Genomic DNA, 24,725 nt, shown 5'->3' with positions numbered 1-24,725 from the left:
TGTGCCTGAGAGTCTAAGAGACCAGGTGTGAGGGTGTGGCGAGGGCAGGGAGGGGCCTCTTCTGTCTCCTCTTCGCCCGCCCTCCCCTCTGCTTTGTCTTGAAAACAAACTGGCTGATACCTGCACCCAATTCACGTGGAAAACAACCCGGAAACCACGGCTCAGAATCTTCCCTGGGCGCAGAGCAGGGCCACTCTCTCTCCCGTGCCCATGGCTGTGCGTGCCTCCAGGCTAGCAGCAAGCTGCTCTTGAGGGCGGGGGCCAGGGGCCTGGGGACCTGACTCGGGTTTGTTGTGCCTTTCTAGGTTAAAACTGTCTGGCATGCTGTGTTCACCTACTCGACCCCAAAGTATTCTGTCCACCAGGTCACTGAAACGCCCGGCTATTTCCACATGGCCCTCCGTCTGGGGAATTAAGTTTCTGCCAAGTGGGGGCTTGGAAAAGCAGGCGCTGGAAGTGCAGCCAACGGCCAGCAGACGGAAGCTGGGAAGGCCCGTCCCCCCTGGGCTGAGGCTGCCTGCTCCCCACCCAGCTGAACACAGGACTGCTGAAGAGTCTAGACCCAAAGGGCTAGCCACGTTCTCGGCTGGCCTCCGCGTTCCGGCCGCCAGCATGGTCTCAGCACCGTGCACAGCTCCTGATGCTGTCTCCGTGGGCAGCTTTACCTCTAGCGCGGAGTTCTGGGGTTTGTGCAGCCTACATAAACTCCAAGAAGTAAACACCCGCCTGGCCCCCATCCACGTCTTGAGAGTTTCCTGTCATCCGGGAGTCTGTGCACAGCGCTCACAGCTGCACTTCATCAGCTCTGAGAGGCACATGAGGCAGCTGAGGCTGGCCTGCAAACGGCCCCATTTTCTGGAAAGCCTTGTGCTGGGAGAAGCTGCCGGAACCAGCCCCAGAGGCCCCTCTTCCCGGGCCTGCTCTGTGGGGACCCTGCAGTCAGAGCAGTGACTGGAGGGTGAACAACTCCATGTTCTCCCAGGCGGCAGCCACACTGTTGCTCAGTCTCCCACTTGTCCGCTCCGAGAGCCACTCCTGTTTGTCTGCGGGCCGGCACGGGAGGCACCCGCGGGCACCGCAGCTGGACCCCGAGACGGCACTGAAGACACGGAATGCAGAACAGGAGGGGCCCCCTTGGTGATTCAGGGAGCCCGCGGCCTAGCTTCCATTCCCCTCGTGGGCCCCCAGGGTCACAGGGATGGACGGGGTGCCTCTGAGGACAGGGTCACTCCTAACTCAGGTTCTGCTCCCAGGCCTGCCGCCATCGCCCCCAGCTTCCCACTCTGCCATGAGCTGGAATCTGGCGGGATGGCTCAGTGTGTGGGACCTGATGGCCTGCAAGAGCCCCCAAAGGCTTCCTGGTGCCCCCAGGAGACTGTAACAAGGAGGACTCAGTGGGTGGCCTGGCCCTCTCCTGGCCCAGCCTGGGAAGAGCTAGATGGAGCTGACCCAGGGCTGCTCCTGGGACAAGTAAAGCAGGCACTCCGGTTTCTGAAACCCTGTGCTTGCTTCTTATCGGAAGTTAGCCATTTAAAGACTACCTAAGGATAGGTGATTTAAATAAATGAGGGAAACTGACCCTCTTCTAAGGGAAACTTCTGGGAAAACTTCCTTTTCAAGGCGATCCACTGCATGGTGTGCTTAGGAACACTGAGTGCTTGAAGCACTTGCCCTAGTCCTCCTCAGAGAAGGGGCAGGTCTTCCGAGCGGAGGCGTGAAGAGGAGCGCAGAGGTGCGGGGAGAGAGACAGCACGCCGGCCCCTCCCCACCCAGTCCCTGGTGCATGACCACAGGGACGTGGAGTGAGAAACAGGAGAGCAGGACAGCACCTCTTCTTTTGGCACAAGCCAAGGAAGGAGGGAAAGTAGGAGGAACTCCGCTGGCGCATCTGCTACTAACTCTGGTGGGAAAAATCCTAAAATAGGTAAAATCCCCAGGGAACTGATGGACAGACGTTTCTTGGAACCCACGATTCTCCAACGGCCCCTGCCTTTTGGGAATGTGACCCTGGCGTGGGAGCCTCGCCTGCGAGCGGCAGTGCAGGGCCCCTGCAGACATGCGATCAACAGCAATGGGGGCGGGGCTTCCAGGGCTGGCCGGGACCCTGATTGGTGTCCACACAGGTTGGGAACTCTGGAGCTCCAGGAGCCAGAGAAGCCGACCTGGAGAGGGCTGAGACCAGACCAGTTCCACTCGGCTCTTCAGATTGCGGTCATCTCATTATCTCCGTGACCTGGGCAAGTTGTGTGACCTCTCTGAGCCTCAACTTCCTCTCCTGTAAATGAGGGTGCTCGTCCCTACACTTTGGGGGACATGGTGATGACGATGGGGCAATGTGTGAAGACAGCCAACAGTCAAGAGGCACATGCTGCTCCTACACAGAGCCCAAGGGGGGAAAACTTCACAATGTCTTGGGCACGTGTGCTTAGAACGTGGCACACATGTGCCTTTTTATTCATTCACATCCGCTTTGGGGCCCTGGCTGGGTCAGAGGCCCTGTGCTTGGTGTGGGGGCTCCAGAGCTGGTGCCATAGATCCTCACACTGGGTTAGGCTCCTGGCGCAGAAGGGTCAGGGCAGAGCAGATGAAGATCTCTCCAAGTTCCCAGCAGCTTAAGGGGTTTGTCCGATGTCCAACAGTGCACTGAAGTGATGGACCTGCTCCCTTATCAGCTGTGCCAATCAACATTCCTGTCAGCAGCAAACACAGTCCGGGCCAGAAACCACATTCCCTCTGCCTTCAGGCCTTGCTGGGCGCCCTGCACGGCACATCCAGACCTCCACTTTCTCGTACCTCAAGGATGATGCCCTGGTCTGGTGGTTCTCCAAGTGAGGGCCCCCAACCCACCAGATCTGGGCAGCAAGTGGGTCTCAGCCAGGAAGTGAAGGCCTGTCTAAGGGAACCTCTCCACCATGCTCGGCACCTCTCTGCTGCCCTCCCCTCTCAGCGATTCCCTCTGTTGTGTCTCCAGGTCTACAGCAAAATCCCTGTGACAAGGACAGGCCCCGGTGCATCGTGGACTGGCGGTACCTTTGTGCTGGAAGGATGACCGGAAAGCTGGGTGGACACTCAGTCCCCAGCACCCTGCCCGCCCTGCGCTGTGTGTGGCTGTTCCCAGGCCTGGGGCCCGGTGCAGGAGCTTGCCTGCAGGGCTGTTGGCAGCACCTGCCTTTGCAGCTGCTCCTTGGTACCTGAGCGCCAGGCTGGCCCAGTCCAAGACAGACAGCTGGGACTACGGGTGTGTTCTGGGCCGGCATCCCTGGCCTTCCCTTTCGGAAAGGAAGGTGGGGAGGGGGAGGGGAGCGGGGTCCCAGAGCAGGACTTCAGAAGGCCCCCTGCCTTTCCTATCAGGAAACACATCCTGTTAGTGTCTGGCTGCTGTGGCCAGGCTGCTATTTGTTGCAGTTGGCTACGCCCTCCAGCTCACCAAAAACAGCCTCAAAAACAACCATTTCCTCTCTGCTGAGAGACAGGGAGAAAACGCACGCGCACGCACACGCACTCTCTCTCTCTCTCTCTCTCACACACACACACACACACACACACACACTTCCCTGCAGCAGGCTCTCTGCTTTCCAGGACCGGCTGTTTCGTGGCGGAGGCACCGGGTAGGGGCTCAGGCAGCTGAGAGGCCGCTGCACGCGCACTGCTCCCGCAGCCCTGCCCAGAGCCAGGCTCCCGTGCTGGTTCCGCTCTGAGCCAGCTGGACCTCAGGAGCGAGGCCCAGGCCGACTCCCACGTGGCCACCTGCCTCTTGAGTTGCTTTCTGTTTTCCCCGCAAAGGGGAGAAGAGGCTTCGAAGCCTCCCTTGGCCTCCGAGTCCGAGGAAGACGGCGCACCCACGACTCTGGACTCCCGGTGGTGCCCCCGCTTCCTCCCTGGGATGGGCCGAGCAGCCGGCTGCAGCTCAGGCCGGGCCCTGCTCCAGGTGCAGGAAGGAGGGTAAAGAGGGCCGTGAGGAGGGCTCACCTGCACCTGCCGCATGGGCCTTCCCGACGCCTCCAAGAATGAGCGGTGATGTCCTCTAGCCACCCCTAGCAGCGTCTCGGTTCTCCCCCGCGCAGCAGCTGACCAGGACTGGGACTTTCTCCACAACAAGCGGACGGCACCCGCAGTCCGGGATGACTGTCCAGAAACTGGTGGCCACGGCCGTGCTGGTGGCCCTCGTCTCTCTCGTCCTCAACAACGCAGCGGCCTTCACCCCCAACTGGGTGTACCAGACACTGGAGGATGGGCGCAAGCGGAGCGTGGGGCTGTGGAAGTCCTGCTGGCTGGTGGACAGGGCCCGGGGCGCGCCGAGCCCTGGGGCCAGGCCGGGGCAGGCAGAGGCGCGGGAGTGCGAGGCCCTGGGCTGGGGCTCCGAGGCAGCAGGCTTCCAGGAGTCCCGAGGCACCGTCAAACGTAAGTCTGCTTATTTTTCCGTTTCCTTTAGAGCAGTTGGGGGCCCATATGGCGTGCGTTTGCTGACGGGTGAGGGGGATCTGCTCTGAGGGGTGACACTGGCTCTCGGTTTGGAACCCAGGCAAGCCCCGAGCTCCACACCCACCCTCCACCGGTGAGCCACAGGCGCTTGCCAGTTCTGCTCAGCCCAGACCCGCCTGCGGCTCCTTTATAACAGAGAACTCCTCTCGTCCAGGAGTGGGGCTTCTTCTCTGCCATTAAGCATTGCTAACCAAATCAAAGACAATACTGTTTTCTTGGTGGAAATAACGATCGTTAATGAGTACAATAAATAAGCAGTTGTAAAACACGCGCTGAGTTCTGACTTCATTCCACGGTCGTCAGGGCGAAGGCTGAGAGCACGGAGGAAGACCTGCTGGGGAGTGGCTGTAGGGGGGGTCGTCGGGAAGGGGACGGGGAGATGGCCCTGCTGTGGAGGGCAGGAGGGCTCCAGCGCCGTCTCAGGAGGGCAGCCCCTTGCTCCCTCCGCCCGCGGGCCTGGCCAGGCCCTGCTGGGTCACGTCGCGGCACCGGCACCCTGTCTCTTGACTGCTCTGTAAGCTGGGAACTTGACTTTGGAAGCGGGGTCAGGTTTGAGTGGACAGGAGGGAAGGTTCATAAGGATGAAGATGCCTGTCATCAAATGTGTCATCTAAGCGGTCATGGGACCCATAGGCACAGGCCTCCCCATGACGACCCTTCAGAAGTGCTGACGGAGTCTAACTCGCAGGTCGGTGTCTCTGGTTCCTGAGGCCCCACGCGGCTCTGAGGAGGCGTGGGGCTCTGGTCTAGCCTTTGCCAGATGCTTTCCGAGCGGGTCCCAAGTCCTCAAGAACAGGTGTGTGAATGTCCCCAACATGCTGTTCCTTCGAGGGAACCCGGGGTGGGGGATGTTGTCCCCACTTTACAGGCAAAGAAACTGAGGCTGCAGGAGGCACGTGGTTCGGCTAAGGCCCTTGGGGGGCTGCAACCCCGACCTGACCCCTCAGAGGCCTCACCGTGCAGCCTGAGGGGCTCTGCCGTCAAGGAGTGGCTGTGACTGCCAGCCCCCTCGTCTCCTTTGCAAGCAGGGAGTGACAACTCGTCTTTAAAAGATCAAAGTGCATGAATGATTTCAAAATTCCCTATGAGTTCTCAGAACTCAGGGGCCTCTGGGAAGCTGGACAAATGGAGCTGAACTTGGGCCTCTGTGTGACTTGCTGATGGACGGCGGTCGGTCCTTCTAGGTTTGGGGATTGTCCTGGGGAGCAATGAAAGCCAGCAACCCTGGTTCTAGTGTGGACTCTGTGTGACTCACACGATCCTCCCGGTGCACACCATGTGCTCCCACAGAGCAATCCCAATCCAGGGGGCCCCAAACTAGCCCAGCCCTGCCAAAGCCCCCATCACCACACAGGTGTCCTCGCCGGGCATCCAGTCTCAGGCCAGGAGGACACAGGGCCTGGGATGGGCTCTGCCTCCATACCCCCCACAGCCAGCCCTCATGGCCTCCCTCCTACCCTGCCACGTGTCCTGAGTGGCCCCCACGCATCTCCCCCAGCTCGTTTGCTGTCCTTCCCTGACCACCCGACAAGCTCCTTGAACAACTTTAAAAATACTCTCTCATTGTTAATATGGCATTTGCATCCACTGACACTTAATAAATCTCTGAGCATCAAATATTTGTCCAAAAGCAAGGGAAACATCCACAGAAGCTTCTCGCAAGACTGAATTGAGGAAAAGGAGCACACAGCAATTCCGGTGCTGACAAACCTCTCACCAGCTCCATGCGACTGAACACGACGTGAACAAGGAGAGCAAGTCAGCAGCCTCTGAGGAACTGTGATTCTAATGTGCTTGCTGTCCCTGCTGGTCCCGAGCTGGGGGCTCCCAGTGCCTTGTTTGTAGGCTCACCGTCTGCCGCTGCCTTAGATCAAACTGGCACCCAGTCTTGATAACTCTCATGCAAAATCCTAGCCCATGCTTTGCCCCAACCAGCTGGGAGCAGAGACTGGGAGGAGGGAGTAAGGAGTCCCTGGATGACGCCGCTTCGCGCAGCACTGAACACCTTCCACGTCACCCAGCTGTCACTCTGCAAAATCACCTCAGTCTGTGACGGGGCACGTGTGTCCAGGTTGCAGGGCTGACAGCGAGGGGGGTGAGATGTCACTTGTCACACGTCGCTCATTCGGCTTCGCCTGAGAGCCAGGCGGTCCTGGAGATTCCAGACGTGGCGTCAGGCAGCCAGGGGTAGTGGCCTGGGGACAGCCAACACGCTCCTGCTAGTTGTGCGCAAGGTCCTGGCAACGCCCCGTGGAGCTCAGAGTCGGAGCCACTCTGTGTTCATGGTGGCAAACACACCAGGGGCCAGCACCTATATCTGAACTCTGGTCAGGGGCGTCCGTGCTGCTGGGGCATGGGCATGGGGGCCGGTCTAGGTCTACCAGCTGCCCCCATATCGTGCTGGGTCCTGTCCTGGAGGATGGGGAGGGTCTTCCCATCCACTGGCTCGCTGGGCAGCGTGGGGCAACGGTGACTTTTATTACTGATCAGGCAGCTCTTTCCCCGCTCTGAGGAGGTCTACGGGGACTCAGGGGCCATGAGGTCCGCCTCTGGAGAGCCCGCACACCTAAGTCCAGGGTCAGCCTGACTCTTGGGTCCTTGTCTTCTGTGTCATTCTTCATCCTTCCATATTTCATGCATTCTGTCAGGCACCCTAAGTTCTTCTTCTGAAGTAAGGTGGGACACGAATAAACATTTAATTAAATCTTCGGCAGACGGCTGGCTGGAGGCCCCGCCCCTGCCCTCAGGTGACTGGTGCTCTCTGGACCAGGTGGGTGACCGGAGCCTCACTGGAAAGGCAGGCTGGGAGGGCCTTTGGGCTGGGGACTCAAAAGTGTGCATCACATCCTGCTCGCCAGAAGACATTCGCGCCACGTTCTCACTAGGCTCCTTAAATTCCAGAGGCTGCTGCCCAGGCTGTGTACACAGATAGTATGAGAAGCCACAGAATACCCGGGCCTGGTGGATGGCAGCCAGGACAGGTCCCCTCTGGGCAGCTGGGATGGGGGCATGTCTCTTCTCTCAGGCAGGGTGACAGGTCTGTGGGCAGTCACTGTCTCATCCTTTATATCCTTTTGAGATCTTTGATGCCATGGACCCATGAGGACTTGGTGACTTGGGCAGAGGCCCTTGTTTGGTGGCCTGTGAAGTGCGGACACCACGAGGAGCCGCTGCCACGGTGTGTGGCACTGGGCGGTGTGTGGCACTGGGCGGTGTGCTCAGAGCCACCAAGGCCAGAGAGCTGGATGGAGGAGGACAACAGAGGGAGGGCAGGGCAGCGGGGCCCACGTGGGGAAGGAGAGGTCCGAGTTGCCTGCATTCTGTTCCTGGCTCACGAGAGCCTCGGTCATGTGGCCTCACGGCACCAACGTGCACCCTGTGGCCATCCCCTGGTGCATGAGTCCACCACAGGCCACTCCCCTCCAGGGCCAGCCCATTCATTCAAGTCTTTCCTTGTCTGCAAGGCTGAGCTTGGGAAACTGGACAGACCTTCCTGGGCCTGGCTACGAATCGGAGCAGTCTGCTCTCTCGCGCTAGTAATATCCGTAATGTTTTAATAGCCCTTGTCTCTGAGGTCACTCCAACCTCCCAAATTCCACGATCTTTTAGAATAGCAGAGCCTGCTCTATGGTTGTTTAAATGGGAAAAATAATTGCAAAGAAAATTAAGTGTAAAGACAGAAAAGCATATGAAGAACAGCGGCCTCCACGGGAAAGCCAGCAGTTCGCGGAGCACATGGGAAGGAACCACCCAGAGCTCATGCATCCCGACAGGAAGACCAGTGTGGCCCCTGCATGCGTGTGCAGCCGTCGCTCAGGGCTGGCCGTGCCTTCAGGTGCCCTGTGAAGACTGCGTGAGCAGCCAGGAAAGTTCCGGCGAGTCAGCCTGAATCCTGGCTTCCAGCCCAAGCTGACGGCCACGCCGCCTCAGCCTCAGGGGGAGGTGAGAGGATCTAAGACCCGAGTGAGCGAGCACACGGTGTGCGTAGGGTCCGCCCCGTGCCCCCTCAATGCCACTCAAAGAGCACTGTTTCTGTTTCCTGACATTTGGGGCTTCCAGTCTCTGCTCCTTTGTCCACATCATTCTGGACCCAATGCTACACCAGTGCCAAGAGCCCCCCACGCACCAGGCCCAGCCACGCTGCACCGTGAGGGCCCCCAGGACCTCCCCGACGCTACCCTCTCATCTCCTGGCATTTTAAAGGGTAGACAGGAGTGTCAGGGTTTCTAGCGATCGCAGTCATGTTTTTGGGGTGCCTTGGAAGACTCGGGCAGTGAAGCCCAACAGGGAGTGTGCTGGGCCTGTGAGAAAGGGGAGCGAGAGAACACGAGCTGCAGCACTGAGCTCGTCCGTGCCATCGAGCCAGGGCCAAGGCAGCCGTCGTGACTCACTGTCATCGTCGAGCAACTCGCCCTCTCCTCTCTCCTTCGCTCCCTGTCTCCTTCCAGAAGCCCTCTTGCCTCTTTGCCCTCAGGGCTGCTCTGACTTCCCAGCAGCCCAGGCCTCTGCACTCTACAGTCGTGCCAGAGTCCACGCTGGCCTCAGAGCTGGCAGTGCCACCCCCAGGCTGGACCAGGCACGTCGGGAAAGGCCTGGGATCCGGGAAGGGCGAGATCCTCCAAGCTCCGAACGGCAGGAGGAAGCAGCTGAGACACAGTGGGGAAGAGGAGCTGACCCTCCATGGCAGGAAGTGGCATAACGCTGCCATTTGACTCCGGACTCCATGAGTGCTAAATATAAACTCTGCCCGCCTGCAGAGTGTGATTCCCAGACCACAGGAGCCTCAAGATGGGGGGGCGGGGCCAGCAGGCCAGTGGTCCCCACTCTGCCCGGGGGAGGCTGCTCCAACAGTCTGGAAGGACCTCAGGAAGGAGCCTGACTTCACAGGGGACGCGTTCCTGCGAGGTCTGTCCTCTGCTGCCCAACACGTGGGGAAGTCGCTTCTCCTCCACGGGCCTCACAATGGCACCAGTGCCGCCCCTCGTCCCCCACTTTGTGGTGCATCTACCAAACTGCTCTGTCCCCTTGGTCCTATGCACATACCCACTGTGCGCCTCCCTCTAGGACCAGGTGTGTATGAGGGAGCAGACAGCAAAGAGCCATGGAGAGAGGGTCCCCAAGACTCTGGGTGCAGAAAGGGAGGAGCTCCAGGAGGAGGGGAGCTGTCCCTGAGCAGCCTCGCCTGCACTGACCACCTGCCTTCTCTCCCTCTCTGCCCGTGCAGTGCAGTTTGACATGATGCGCGCCTGCAACCTGGTCGCCACAGCGGCGCTTGCTGCGGGCCAGCTCACCTTCGTCCTGGGGCTGACGGGCCTGCCCCTGATGTCGCCCGATTCCCAGTGCTGGGAGGAAGCCATGGCCGCTGCCTTCCAGCTGGCGAGTAAGTACCCCCACATCTCCGGGCATGCAGAGTGGCTGCGCCTTCAGCTCCGGTTGGGGACAACAGGGCTTCTAATGTCACGGTGACCCCCATGGGTCATCCTCCTGCCCGACTTGTCGCCGTGGGCAGAAGCAAAACAGAAACAAACACATGGAAAGAGCGCTGAGGACACAATCAGGACCGGCCTTTGGGTCTCTGTGCTGGTGGGCTCCTGGCCTTTTCCATTTAAGAGGGCGCTGGCCCTCTGGGCCACAAGCTTGCTTTCCAAAGTCTTGGGTATCTGACATTTTCCTTGCCCCTCTGCAGCCGAGGTGTTGGGTGGCCCGGGTTCCTGGTCCTTCCGCGAGGGTGCAGCAGCTGGGGGAGCAGTGAAGCAGCTTGCTGTGGGCAGAGGGGGAGAGCCCCCGACTGAGCTCCTGCCTCCACCGCCTTCCCAGCCAGCGGTGTGTGAATGCAGAGGTCGGGGCACACTCCTGGTTCCCAGACCGCCTCATCTGCACAATCCGAGATAAACACAGCTGCCTGGGACCCGCCCTCACGAGCAGAACAAAGTTGGAGAAATGCTGCTAGCACGTTAGACAGCCCGAGCGCACACACCCTGTCCTGGCTCCTACACAGGTGCACACACAGCACCATAACAAAAGACACAACTCCCCGTGTTGCCACATGAGCGTGCTGGGGGGCGGGGTGTGCGGGCGAGGCAAGGGAGCCTGCTTTGCCGCAGAGCACCAGGCCTTGGGCCATCAGTGAATGAGCCCCTCTGGAAAAATCTGGAAGCCACCAAGGCCTCTGGGGGTGACTAAGGGCCAAGTGGGACAGGGCACGAACACACCTGTAGTCCTGACAGGGTGAGTGGTGGTGTCATCGTAAACAACGAATGGAACTGTTGGCAACAGAAGCCATGAAGCTGTCTGTCCATCACCCCCAGGGAGTGGAGGGGCTTCTCTTCGGGTCTCCCCTCCACCACTGCTCCTTCGCACTGGCTCGGGGTTTTAACAATCATGGAAACCTGGGAGAAGTTCAGGTTTTCTGCCTCCGAGGGGGGAAAAGTCAGACTGGTGGTCCTGTGGAGACAGACAGATGCAGTGGCCAGGGTGTAGGGCATCATTAGCCAACCCATCTGCCTCTCCTGCTCGGTGGGGAAGGGCAGCGTGTCCCAACATCGAAGGTGCAGTTCCAACAAGCCAGCAGGAGAAACAGCAGGAAGTCTGAAGTGAATCATTCTAGGAATAATGGATCCTGGCCCTTATCTTTCTGGAGAAACACAATTTCCAGAATGAGGCTGACAGAACGGCAGGTATTCATGTGCTGGAAAGCGCCCTGGGTGGGATCGGAAACACCTCCTGTGACTTATTAATAGAAGGCGGTGTGGTCCTGGGCCAGTCACTCCCCAACAGCCAGGGCCAGCTTGGGGAGGGGGGCTGCCGAGGGCTGAGCCAGTAAAGTGTCCAGGAAAGAGCAGAGGGTTGGTGTCAAGGGAACTGGAACTGCATCTTGGCTCTGTCACTCACCATTGGCGTGAACTGGGGCTAATCCCCGATCCAATTCACTGCTCTAATTCACCCCTCAGTTTACCCAGCTTCACAATAGGGGAGGATGTCTGTCCCCACCTGGACTGACTCTGAGGATTAATGACGTGGGTGGGATGGGATCTCTGCCCACTTCCACCCCTGCCCTCCTCCATGACGGTGGGTAGAAACACGGACGTTCCAAATGATGTGACCTGTTTAGGGAAATGACCCATCTGCCGTCTTTGACTTTGGGGCCGAAAACCAGATGCGGCTTCCTCGGTCTTACTGAACTACCCGTCTCCACCATGTGGATTATCTCAAATTCCATCCCTTCAAGAAGGAAGTGGAAGATTCTGAAATAGTGACTGGAAAAGCTGGATTAAGAACAGATATTTTAGTGGCATTAAAGAAATGAAAGTAACAGTTCTTGATTTTGAAGATAACTTTCTAGCAGGATTGCATTTCTTAAGAAATTTCTCTGAGACACTTAATTAGATTATTAGGAGAAATATTGTGGGTTTGGTATCAAAACTGACATCTTACTTCCTGTAAACTCTTATTTCAGAACAGGATAGTATGGCTTCCAAATAACATATTTAAAAAAAAATCGAAATAGAGGGACGCCCCATCAGCTAAAATCAAGCTGTCCTGCAGCAACCCCGGGGGCACTGCCGAAGGTCTCCTAGGGGCCTGCCCTGGCGAGATGGGGGCTGGGGTCCTGTGCTCCTCTCCCGAGCATTTCCAGGCCAGCAGACCTCTGGGAAGGCTGGACCAGCCTCTGTTCAAACAGTCAGACAGGTGGAGGCCGAGAGAAAAAGCCAGAAGCACCGAGCGGCAGCCCGTGGCATTTCGGATCGTCCCTCTTGCCTCCACAGGCCGCCTCTCCCCTTGGTGTCTGACCATCACCACCAATAAGTCTGTTTTGCCCAAAAAGGAAATGCATTTGGCCCTGTTTAGACTTGTTTCATTGACAAACAGTACAGAATGCAGCTATGTGCCTTTCTTCTATCATGCTGCTAATTTTAGAGGTAGGTTTTTTCCTGTGCTCCGGTCTGTTTTAAACAGTCAGGGAGAGACTGAAGGGCGCCAGGATATCCTGTCCCAGGAGGGGGAAATGCCTGCTAGTACCTGTTATGCAAGCGAACCTTGAGTCCCCGGTGCTGGGGCCAGAGGGTGGGCAGGGGGAGAAGATGCTAATAAAAGTAGGAGGGGAGGCTGGGAAATGATGGAACAAGTAAGAGACAGCAACATGCCAGGAGGGGCCCCGACGTGCCAGTGTGAGACCAGAGTCCCCGCTCATTCATTCATTCCAGTCATTTCTGGGCACCGGTCCAAGCTTGCACGACGCCCGGCTGGGTCTGTAAAGACCGTCCTCCGCCTCTCACAGCTGTGGCTCCAGAGGAGCCTGTGGCAGTGACATGAGGGAGGACTCTATGAAACTGCCTTTTTCTTATGGCAAACACATGAATATCAGCCATTTCACCTGGTTTACTCTATCATGTTCAAGGTACTACACGTAATAGTTTCCCATTTCTTTGCAGAATTTTCCGAGTGTAATTTTAATTTGCCTTAAAGTTGAAAAATTCCTTTCTGTCCCTGATTCCACCATACCCCATAAGCTGAACATCCCCGTGAAAATTCTGCAACTTCCCTGTGGTGACAGCACTATGCACATTAGGGACCCCGAGCCTGAGGCTCCCGGGAGGTGGGGCAGGCTGGCGGCCTCCACTCGATGCATCGGGGGATGGTGCTGTCACCACAGGGCAGCTGTGCCGTCCCCTGCGCTATCTTCCCACCCTCTCCCTTCCTGCTCTCTCTTGCGGGTCTCCCAGTCGTAACCAGTACACGGCTGGAACAAACATCAGGCTTTTCTCTTCTCCTTCTGGATGCCCACTTGGGGGTGCCCAGAGCAGCCAGGCGTTCTGATGACAGATGACCAGCAGAGAGGCAAGAGGGACTATAATGAGGACCTGCCAGCGTGGGGGCCGAAGGGCCGTCCCCCAGCCCCGGAGAGCAGCTGAGAGGCAAGGCCCTGCCTTGTTGGGTGTGAGGGCTCCCCAGACACAGCCTCACACCCCGCACAAGCCTCGTCTGGCTGACTCCAGACCTTTCCTCTCTCCTTCATTCTCTCACATCCTTCTTCTCACTGCCTCTCCTCTTTTGCGGCACCTCTGTTCTTTCATGTCAGTGGTCTCGCTGATGCGTGCAGAGAGGCATAGGCAGAAGAGGGAGAGGGGCTGTGAGTGGGGGTCAGAGGAAGTGACCTATGAAAGGCAAAAAGGTCAGTCCCAGCCTCTAACTACTGCAGACACCCTTGGACCCTGCAATAGATACCTGAGTGACATCTGGAGCAGAGAAGAAAGCCTCGGGTGAATTCTGCAGGCAACTTAGCCTGGCAGGCACCTTGGGGTGAGGTCCTTAGCTCTTGAGGGTTCCTAAGAAGGTGCGAGCTTTCTCGGGGGGCACCTGAGTGGAGAGCCTGGCTCTGGAGCAGACTACCTGCCTCCGCTTCTTGTCAGCCACGAGGCCCTGGAGGCATCGCTCCACCCGCTGTGCTCTTTACGCAGCAGGGAGAGCTCCTGTCAGCCTTCACGGCCGCAGCGAGGACTGGCATGCTGGCTTCAGTCACACCTGCTGCCATTTCTATTCTGACTTCCTGCCACAGTCCTATTGGTTCACACAACACTGAAAAGTCATCAGTCCCCAGACACGTCCTCCGTGCTGTCCGGGCAGGACTGAGGCTCTCCCCTGAGCCTGGCGCGAGTGCCGAAGCCCCGCCAGGCACTCCCTTAGGCCACCCCACAGGCAAACTACCCTCCTCGGCGGAACGCTGGTGGGCTCTGAAATTTCCTACGTGCGACCCTCCTCTGGCTCCTTGGGTGCTCGCAGCAGCCCCTGGGCCCTTGCTGTCAGGTCTGCAGGACTGACCAATGAAGTTTGGTCTGAAGCTGGCATTTTTAGGTGGGACAATCTAACGGTCATTCAGGGCTCTGTACTTGGGTCAAGCTGAGTCTCTGAAGGACAACTCCTTGGCTACTGCCCGGGCCTCCTGGGCAGCACACTGTCTAATGAAGTCCAGCCTGAGAGCACTACAGCCGCACATGCTGGGTCAGGCTGGTGACGTCGCTGGGGTCCCACGTGGCTCTCTGTCCCCCATCAGTGCTCACACGGCACTTCCCTTGGGGTGTGAGGATCTGTGCACCTATTCCTGAGAGCCCTGGGCTAGTAGGCTCTCCCCCTCGTCTTGGGAGCTGGCATTTTGCCCAATGATGCACTAGGGGACCTGGGGGCCAGGCTTCTCCTCTGCTCCCTCCTCTAAATGTCCCTCTCTCTGTCCCACTATTCATCAGAGTATGTATATGCCACCTCCGATCCTTTTTGGAAAATGCTGGTATATAAGCAAAAAAATCCTCTAGCATTGCATCAAGGATCCTAGAATTGGTGTCCTGGGCTGTGCCCATCTGTGTCTGTGACACCCAGCAACATTCTGAGAAAAAGCACAGTCCCCTCCACAAGGTCCAACATGGGGCTTTTAGACCAAGCAGCCTGCCGCCCTTTAAAAAGTGGCCACAAGGGGCCGGCCCCCTGGCATAGTGGGTAAGTTCAGTGCATTCGGCTTTGGTGGCCCGGGTCTGTGGGTTGCGATCCCAAGTGCAGACCTACACCACTCCTCAGCCATGCTGTGGCAGTAACCCATATAAAGTGGAGGAAGACTGGCACAGGTGTTAGCTCAGGACTAACCTGCCTCGGCAAAAAAAAAAAAAAAAAAGGTAGCCACTGGTTTACCAGCCACAAATTTATCATAACGCATTTTTATTGAAGTGTGGTACCCTCTCAAGTATCCATGGATTTCTTATTCTAATATCTGACATTATTCCTACTTTCTAATTTATTAGCTTTGATCATAAATAATCCCTCACCTTGCATCTTTGCGTAAGTTTTAGTCTAGCTTCTTCGTTAGTCATTTGAGTGACCCTGGACCTTTCTCAGACTTATAGTTTTTCTTAAATTACACAAACCACAACAAAATGATGAGTTAAAGTACAAATGTAGAGGCATTTCTGCAGGAGTTGGCAGTGTCATGTTTTATTCTGGACTGAGTTCATAACGGCACTGGGCTCTCCTTGGGAACATTCTCCAACGGTTTTTCATCTCCTTTTACGGAAGCTGAGCAGCAGGCCCGAGCCCTCGTGCTCTGCTCCCAAATAAGAAAACTTGCACTCGTCTGTTTCTGGCCACTTGCATCTTGAGTTCTGTAACTTGGCACTTGGGAGAATTCAGCCATCTGCAGAGTGAGTCTGCCCCTGCACACGTCCTGCAGCTGACGGACATGTCTTCCCTAAGACCACTTCTGGTGCCGGGCTCTGGGTTGTCCTCTATCTCCTGGCTCAGCGGGTCCCCTCCTTGTGATGCAAAGCCTCTCAAGTTCAAGCAGGACGACTTTGAGAGAGGAGTTTACTGTGGAACCTGGTCAAAGCCGCTGAACGCCTCACACAGCTTCATGTCTGCTGGCTCCCTCTCTCCACTTCTGGAAATCTTGACTTTTTTCTTATGAAGGTGACACCTATAAACACACTAAGGGCAACTCTCCTGTGCCCTGAATGCTGATCTCATCAGTCCTCAAAGGTCCGTCGGGCTGATAAAGGTAACTGTCTTGGCATCTCATCAGCTGGTGGCAGGTGAGGTTTCCTTAGACTCGAGGACCTTCTTATGAGAATATACAATTTTTTTTTTTTTTTACAGTAAACCTGTACTTTGCTTGGTCTAGAGAATTTGCTTTTCTGTCCTTTGTACCTACTTCCCAAGCACCAGTCTACATCCCAACCACACTCCCATTTCTTCCTTCTCTTCCATTTCCTCTGTGCTGCTCAGTGCTGGGACATCACACAGCACTTCGGAGCTTCAGCTCCCCTGGAAGCATACGATCCTATCAATCGTATCGTCCTTAGCTTGTCCTTTCCCAGAATCTATGCCTTAGGGAGGAACATTTGGATCACCATCATTTTATTGCTCACAAATGGAAAATCCCAACCACAGCCGTGCCTTGTGTCGGTCCATTCATGAGTTTGCTCTGTAAATACTCTTTTCGAGGCTGTCACACTAAGATCTCAGTCACAGGCACCTACTTTGCAAGTCCTGCTGTCACACAACGCTGAGGCAGGGTGCTGTGTGAAGAGCTCAGGGTTCAGCCCCTTGGTCTTTCCACTTATGCCACCTGCATGTGCTTGACAGTCATTCAAAAGGAAGGCCCTGTGACAGACACCGAAGCCCTAGGAAGCAGGCAGGAAGGAAGAGAGAGGGAAGGGGCGCTCTGCAGGCTGAGCTGTGAATCACACGCCTGCGGCAGCCAGCTCACAGGAAGGGTCTGTTTGCTTTGGAAATATGAATTCATGAGGATGAAATCGATCCACGTGCAGAACTCAGTGTGTTTGCTAAAACTCGTCCTTAGCTTTGTTTCTGGATGAACATTAACATCACTGAAAATCTTGGGAGAAAAGTCTTTGGGGACAACTCTGAGGAGAAAGGGGGTCTCAACAGTAGGTTGTGACAGAGACAGAAAACCTGAGGTGTAAGGCCGGCTGCAGCCTGGCTCTACTTGCTCCACCTCGCTCCTCTCCCCCAGCTAGAGGACTTGGTGAAAGGAAAGGGCTCATCTGAGTTCAGAGGGATGTCTACGTACGGCGATGGTCTGACGTCAAGGCTGAGGCTGTTGGCATGCAGTGAGGCCATGTGGCCACATGAGCCCCTGCCTTTCTGTGTCTTGATGGCTTTTTACTGCTGACATGTGGCACCCACGCAAGACCCCTGAGTTCCACATGTCTGCTCAGAATACACCGCCCCGCGGACCCCGGGCCGGGCTGGATGACTGCCAATCGCTAGAGCCTCGTGGACGCTCCCCAGCAGCAGCGCTGGGCGACGGCGAGGCCACACGTCCCGGGCCAGCCCCATGACATGCATCGCATGGTTCAGGCTCTTCCTGTGGCTCAGCACCTGTGTCCACGGTTCTAGTAGCTTCTTTGTATCCTCCAGGAGACGGTTTTTCTAAATGTATTCTTTTAATGTTAGGGAAACAAACTGTTTCTCTGACTACATATATTCTAAGTTGAAAAAGCCACATGAGGTGCAGCCTGTGGATTATGCCAGCCAGAGCAGTGAAACATGCCCAAAACCACGCTTGAAGCCAGCCAGCCACACCACTTACTGCTGGGCATTAAGCACGTTCTCAAGACAAACAACGAAAGAGGCAGAGACTCGGCTTGTTCATTTCTACTTTGTAAAAAGTCCCTCTGTGAGACTGCGTTTATACCTGATCCATCATCTCTATCACTTTTCCCACCTGTGTTTTCAGGATGTAGGTGGCTATGCCCGGGTTGTTTGTGCATATGTGAATTTATACTTCTTCAATCAATTATTCACCCCCGGGTGTTCTTTCATCTTGTGATACAAAAAAATAGCATTCTTTTTTTTCCCTTTTTCTCCCCAAAGCTCCCTGGTACATAGTTGTGTATTTTTAGTTGTGGGTCCTTCTAGTTGTGGCATGTGGGATGCTGCCTCAGCATGGCCTGATGAGCGGTGTCATGGCTGCACCCAGGATCCAAACCTGTGAAACCCTGGGCCGCCAAAGTGGGGCGCGCGAACTCAACCACTCGGCCACGGGGCCGGCCCCTAAAGTAGCATTCTTGATTGGAAGCAGTTACACACTCTGAAACCTGAGTCTGTGCACGCTGCAGGCAATACAGCCAATTGTAGGGAGGAAGTAATAAACAGACTGAAATGGCAACAAAATAACAGCCTACTCTATTTTCAAAAACATACAGTACTGATCTTAAGAAAATAAGTAACAATACAGTTAAGTAACCCTGTGATGCATGCAGAGGGCAGTCTCCGGCGACCTGCCCTGTGACCGGGCCCCCTGCCACTCAGGGCTGGGATGGCATGTTGGCACTGCCCAGGGGTTGGGAAGCCTGCGGCTGCTCTGCCTAAACACCGTGGACTGGTTCCATAAATTAATATTTTCCCCCCTTGGAGTTCAGAGTGATCTCTCCACACGTGGAGTCTCCTGATGTCAAAGGCCCAGACCAACTCCGCCCTCCAGGAGGGTTTGCCCAGCCCATGTCCCGCTCCCTGGCACAGCACCTCCTCCTCACTCTCACACCATTCGTCCTGAATGCCTCTATCACTTGGCACACCATATTGAGGGGATTAACCTCATCTTCATTTCCCCAAGAACAACACCAGTTCCCAAGGACAGACCAACCCTGCCTCAGCCCCTGGAGTGGGCCATGCCCAGCATGGTTCCCAGCACAAGTGGAGTAGGCACTGGTCTGCTGAACATGTGCACACGTGACTACTGCACATGGGTGGTTTGGGAATCAACGTGCCCTTCTGCTAACTTTGTAAGGCAGCAGCACAGCAGCACCAGCTCCAGGCTGAGCGGCATCTACTCAGTCATGGCTAACGGGGTCCTGTCCCTCTGACGGTTGTGGTCACTCAACAGCTTAGAGGACTTGAGTGTGGAAGCCATTATGCATCACGTCTCCTTTCCCAGGGTTCACATTGCCTTCTATTCTGCATTATGGGATCTATTTGGATTTGTCTCAAATAATTCACTCAACAAGTAATTATTGGGCAACTCTCTGGGAGGCCAAGATCAATGGGTGGGCCATACTCCAGCTACAGGGACAACAGCTGGAGGAGGCTGACTCAGGACCCGGCCCTCTGAGCTGAGCGCTGAAGGAGCAGGGACAGGAGGACAGGACAGGAGGCAGTCCCCCTCCCCAGGGCTGAGGAAGCACAGGGACGGCAGCACCCGGAAAGGCCTGGAGAGGGTGCCACCTGGCATCTCAGAGGAGCGAGGCGGGACTAGTGTGGCCGTAGTGGGATGGAGACGGGGCAGCCAGTGGCAGGGGAGGAGAGGCCAGGCCAGGCCAGGCCAGGGTGTGCTGTCTGCAGTGCGTCCTAGGGCAGCAGATGTTGTGGGGGCATGCTGAGTGCGGAGACACGGCGTGAGTCTTACAAAGATGACGGTGCAGCTGAGGGAGAGGGCTGAAGGGTGTCAAATGCATTAATGTCCCCTACAAGGCCAAGAGCATGACCAGGAAATGTGCAAATGTGGAGGCCTGTCGCTAGCATCATGATGACCTTTGGGAAGTTCTTGTTAATTGGAGAATTTAGTTAGCTGCATTTCGAAAACATTCTCAACATCTTATTGTGACTATACATTCAAAGGACTCAATGAAACACACATGTGCTACTGAAGACCAAAGGAGATGAACACTGAGAAGTCCCCGCGCCCCTCCCTGCTGCGCCCTGGCGCCCCCGGGGGAACTGCTGTCCTGTGCTTGAGTCAGCTGCCCCCCGGTTTTCTTTATACTTTCATTTCCTCCCCAAGTTTTCCTAAAAGGCGTCCTGATGGCTGAGCCTAGTGGAACTGTGCACAGAGGAGCAGTCCTGTGTGTCCCTGGCCACTCTGCCTCAGGCACCACCATTGCAGGGTTCGCCCTGTGTGGTGCTGCCCATGCATCCTAGCACCTGTCCGCAGCTCACCATCTCCAGTGGACATACATTTCGGATGCTGCTGATTTGGGGCCATGGCCGTGTTTCCCATGATGGGCGAGGGTTTCACTTGGCTGCAATCCTGGAGCAGAACCGCAGGTCCCAGGGCAGCACGGCACTGTCCCAAGAGGCTGTGCTCAGTGAGCTCCATCTCAGGGCAGGTGGGTCCCCTCTGCCTCGTGCCTAGGACCCCACTTGGTGCTTTCTCCTTTTCTAATTCTGGCCAGTCTGATGAATGAGTGCATTTTAGTCCTTTCCAGTTTGGGGTCACCTCTTTCAATCCAGTTCTCATAATTCACAAGTCTCCACTAAAATGTCTTGCAGTGAAATTCAAGGTCCTCTCTTTATTCATCAGTGATGTAAACACCGCCCCCCACCAGGTCAACTGACTGAGCTGTGCCCTGGAGACCGTGGGAAGGCCTAATTCTTTCACACTGTTCCATTTTGATGAATGATGCTGTGGAATTGGAACCAAAGCCACATAGCAGATTTTGAAAGCGTTCCTGTAACACAGACAAACTGAAAGGAAGCTTAGTAAAAGGGAGAAAATAGGCTTCAACCACGGCAGAGGGTGGGCATCTGTATCCCTCCTTGGGGCAGGCACCTGACGCCAACCAGTTGCTGCTGTTTGGGTAAATTCCTTCTAGCTGTGATGGTCTTCCATACCGCACCGCTGGCATGTCTCCCCCATCCAAAGGCGCCCATTGGCCCTGCTGTCCTTTCTCCTCCTCTCAGACCCATGCTGGCATCCTCATGCACTCCCCCGATGTTCCCGTCCTGTCCCCATCCTTCAGGGTCTTGCTGAACAAGGCATAACATGCTCCTTTGGTTGGCAAAAATTGCCCAAAGATGTAGTAAAAACGAAGGGACATAAAAAGTATTTTCATTTTCATCACAGGCTCTAATTCCTTTCCCTATTAACACAAAACTCAGTGCCACAACATTGTGAGCAGAGGATGCACTCTGCACTGGGAGAGAGAAATGCCAGAATTTTCTTTTTGTCAGTATATGTGCATGACAGAGTTAGTTATTTTTAACAGAAAGGAAGTATCCAGAAGCTTTCCATGTATAAAAAGCTCCACAAAGTACTGCAGAGAATTAACATAGAGATTCGTCACCATCATCATTGTTTAGGACACGACCGAGGCACATACTGTGTAATTCACATTTTCTGGGAGGTATTGTGATGATGAGACCATAATGCTTATGTTTTTAGAAACTCAAGCCTGTCCCCACCCCCGGCACTGATTTCTAACAGTTACTAGAACCATTATCTGGCACGCTGCTGCCCTTTGCTCTGGGGCCACGCTGGGTCATGCATGATCTGGTTTCCTGAGGAAAGCAGGGGAGGCTGTGGGGAGTGGAGGGACCAGCGTGAACAGACGTACGGATGTCACAGTGCAGGGCTGGCAAAGGGACCACAGTGGGCAGCTTGGCCTGCTTGGAGCCCAGGGCAGGAGATGTGGACGGGTCCGAGAGGCCAGGGAGTTCCATCTGAGCCGTTCTGGGTTGTGGAGAGCCTTTGTCCTCATTGGGTATTTTAGGTTCCAAGAAACAGACTCAGCCAGGTCAACACAGCAGAGGGTGGGGTGCTGGGGGGGAAAGACGGGGCTCCTGCTGCCCAGGCCTCTGCTTCTGCCCAGCTCTCCTCATTCTTGCTAGCCACGGCCCCCACTGGACCCCACAGCTCCTTTTAGCTTCATCTGCTCATCCAGCCCCTCCCAGCCAAGGGGTGTGATGGTCTTGGGGGACGAGGAGGGACGTGGCAGCAGGATGGTGGTGGCATCTCCTTCTCCGTCCCAGCAGTTGAGGTTTCCAGACGAGATCCAGAAGGGAACACCACCAAACATCAGCGCCCTGTTATCCTGGTCGACAGATCCTGGGCATGAAATCCTGGTTTTCGTATTATAGGAACTAATAAAATCTAGTCTCTGCAGCTCCTTACAGATAAAACCATAAAAGTAACGAGGCCGTGGTACTAACTACTCACTGAACGTGAACAAGCGTGCTCCCGGAGGTCAGGCAGGACCCTGTCCAGTCCTAGCATGGCCCCTCTCCTTCCCTGCTGTCAGACTTGGGAGAGAGAAGAGAAGGGTAGAGAGGGAAAATAAGCAAGAGATGGGGGTGTGCGGTGAGACGGAAATTCCAGAACCAGATGCACCTGCTCAGAAGTGAGAGGAGAAACCAAACGCCCGCGGGAGACCTGGACATGTCTCCAGTCTAGGCTTCTGCCCCCTCCCTAAGGGTGCAGTCCTAGGCTGTCTTGAGTTTTGAAAGAAAATCTCTATTTCCTCTAGAAGCAAATGCTAAGAATAAGAAAATTCCTTAGAACAGGAATTCAGAGTAAGTTAAATACCAGTCTGCTTGTTTCCAGTAAGATTTTAAAAATTTCTGTGTTTACTTTCACCTCGAACAATTTAAGTGTTTATAAAGTCAGAGCGGCCCTGCCACAGTTACTACTGGGTTTGTTTGGAGGTGAGGGGAAGTGAGTGTCAGCTACACCTCCGTGCAAAGGGGAACTAAGAAAATGGCCTGACACCTGGCAGGTCACAGAAGAGCAAACCAGGACCACACCGGTTTCTTACAGGGCCCCCTAGAAATTATTCCATGCCAGGACTGAGTGAACACACAACACCCCTCCACGGCCACCAGACCCAAAGGTCAGGAAACCCACAGAGGCCCAACGAGATGCAGCTCAACGCTGAAGCAACAGTACCACGAACTGGGCTCGTGGCCCACTGGGGAGCACTGAGGGGGCAGGGAAGGAAACAGATGCTGTGTTTGTGCCTGGTCCCCACGTCACAGGTTTCCACAGGCCCTTTCCTGGCTCCCAGTAAGGCTTTCTGAACACTTCTCTTCTGTCTGCAGGTTTTGTCCTGGTCATCGGGCTGGTGACGTTCTACAGAATCGGCCCATATACCAACCTGTCCTGGTCTTGCTACCTGAACATTGGTGCCTGCCTTCTGGCCACTCTGGCAGCTGCCATGCTCATCTGGAACATTCTTCACAGGAGAGAGGACTGCATGGGGCCCCGGGTGATTGTCATCAGCCGCTCACTGACTGCGCGGTTTCGCCGTGGGCTGGACAATGACTATGTGGAGTCACCGTGCTGAGCGTCCCTGGGGAGAGGCCTGCTCAGGACTTTATCCATATAAGGGAACAGTCTAGAAACTGAGGGACTGCGGTGATCTGTTTGGTTTCCTATATATAAATATGTACAATACACAGGTATGTTTATTGTGTTATATATAAATATATTATATGATCATATATCGTCTGTGCCACCCTCCTTCTGACACACCCACAACTCGGCTTCACACTCTCGCCCATCCCGAGGATGAGACGAGCACCGGAGACGCACGCAGGAGGCGGGGCCGCCTTGCTCTGCACCTTGGTCTGGGATTAATTTATTCTGCATCTGCTGAGAGGGGTGTCCCTGGTCACATTTACTTTGGTAAAGTGGAGGACCTGAGAAGATTTCTTGAACTGTCCATGTTCTTGCTCGAGAGACTCAGAGTTATAACCAGATGGTTACAGCTTTGTGACAGGGTCGTGTTAGCAACGTCCGTTTGCTCCCCATTATTTTCTAAGTTAAAATAAAATGCAAACCTCTTACCACTGTCTAAAACTTGTGTTTTATCCCTCTACACTACCACATGGGTGACAAGAATTGGGTCCATTTTACTGTCACTTTTGTGGGCGGGCAGCAGGAGAAGGTTGAAGCAGTCTGAAGAGCTGGCGAGAGCACAGCTGGGGGCACTCATGCAGATTCACGCTTCCACTCACTGAGCCTCCAAGTCCACATTCCTGCACACTCTGGACTGGGGCTGCCTGACAGCAGATCCACAGTTGGGGGAGCAAGAGGGAGAAAGTCTAATTGTTTAAAAAAAATTCAGAGAGACTGGTTTATTTTCTCCTAGAAAAATCTTTAACCTATCTTCAGCAAATGCTTGGTGGGCCACAGAAGGCCTTCAGGATACTGCACTGATGCCACACACCCTGGGCCTGAACCCGTAAGAAGTGGGTAAGCCGTAACCCCTAGGCTGAACAGAAAACACCCGAGAGCTGCATCCCAAGGCTTCAAACTGGACCATGCCCTCATGGACCCAGGACTGGGGACCACCTGACCACATCTCCAAGGACAGTCCGCGAAGCACCAGGCCCAGACGCTTCCCGTGTGCTGCACTGCTTGACCCACGCCACCTGGAGGCAGGAGTCACTCTCGTCATCCTCCAGCCCAGCAAACTGACACTGGGAGTGGGTGGCACAGCCAGGGTCAGACCCGGGGCCACTTGCCTGCCTCCCCCACACCAGACTGACTCTGCTAAGGAACATTTAGCTTTGTGGCTTTCAACCTTTCAGAGAATGTGAGGTGGCCAGCCTGGAATTTGAAGCCTGTATCACCCCAGAAATTTGTCTTCTGTCAGAACAAATGGTGGATTGAGGTCAGTGCTTTAAAAAACAGAAAGTGATTGAGAATGATTCAGAAGCATCTATGGCCTTACCATCTCCAACAGACTCAGCACACACAGTGCAGAGATAACCAGATTCCTGTCCTGCAGCCAGCACACTCATGGAACATTTAGGTCGGACCTTCCTCCCACTGAGCTTCTTTCTTACATTGGATTTTCCCAATCATATGCTAAAAATAATTGTTTTTTGAAAGAATGATGGAATATATAAGATGTACAATTTTAATAAAATTATGTATATGACTACATATGTACATTAAAGTTTTAAAGCTGGCCATGTGGTCAGTCAGTCTGTGATCGGGTTTACACGAAAAGAGGCACGGT

The 24,725-nt window shown here is 55.2% G+C and overlaps 2 protein-coding genes across 5 annotated transcripts in view; one reads left to right on the top strand and one right to left on the bottom strand.

Annotated features, from left to right (window-relative positions):
- IFT140 (intraflagellar transport 140) overlaps positions 1 to 24,725 on the bottom strand; it is an 88,940-nt gene that overhangs the window by 19,043 nt on the left and 45,172 nt on the right. The gene's annotated exons all lie outside the window — the stretch shown is intronic.
- On the top strand, positions 3,367 to 24,675 carry TMEM204 (transmembrane protein 204). Of its 2 annotated transcripts, XR_546901.2 has the most exons (4): positions 3,367 to 4,401; positions 9,707 to 9,862; positions 22,798 to 23,157; positions 23,850 to 24,675. XR_546901.2 is itself a non-coding variant. In XM_008532463.2 (3 exons), exons 1-3 carry the CDS (start codon positions 4,122 to 4,124, stop codon positions 23,040 to 23,042), a joined length of 681 nt encoding a protein of 226 aa, XP_008530685.1. In that variant the 5' UTR covers positions 3,367 to 4,121; the 3' UTR covers positions 23,043 to 23,544. The 2 variants fall into 2 exon arrangements, 1 of the variants encoding a protein (XP_008530685.1); XM_008532463.2 differs by lacking the exon at positions 23,850 to 24,675 and having other exon boundaries at positions 22,798 to 23,544.

This window comes from Equus przewalskii, chromosome 12 (genome assembly GCF_037783145.1).
Source record: "Equus przewalskii isolate Varuska chromosome 12, EquPr2, whole genome shotgun sequence".
NCBI classification, from domain to species: domain Eukaryota; kingdom Metazoa; phylum Chordata; class Mammalia; order Perissodactyla; family Equidae; genus Equus; species Equus przewalskii.
Note: the sequence above shows the minus strand (reverse complement) of the source record. Positions and strands in the feature narration are given on the sequence as shown.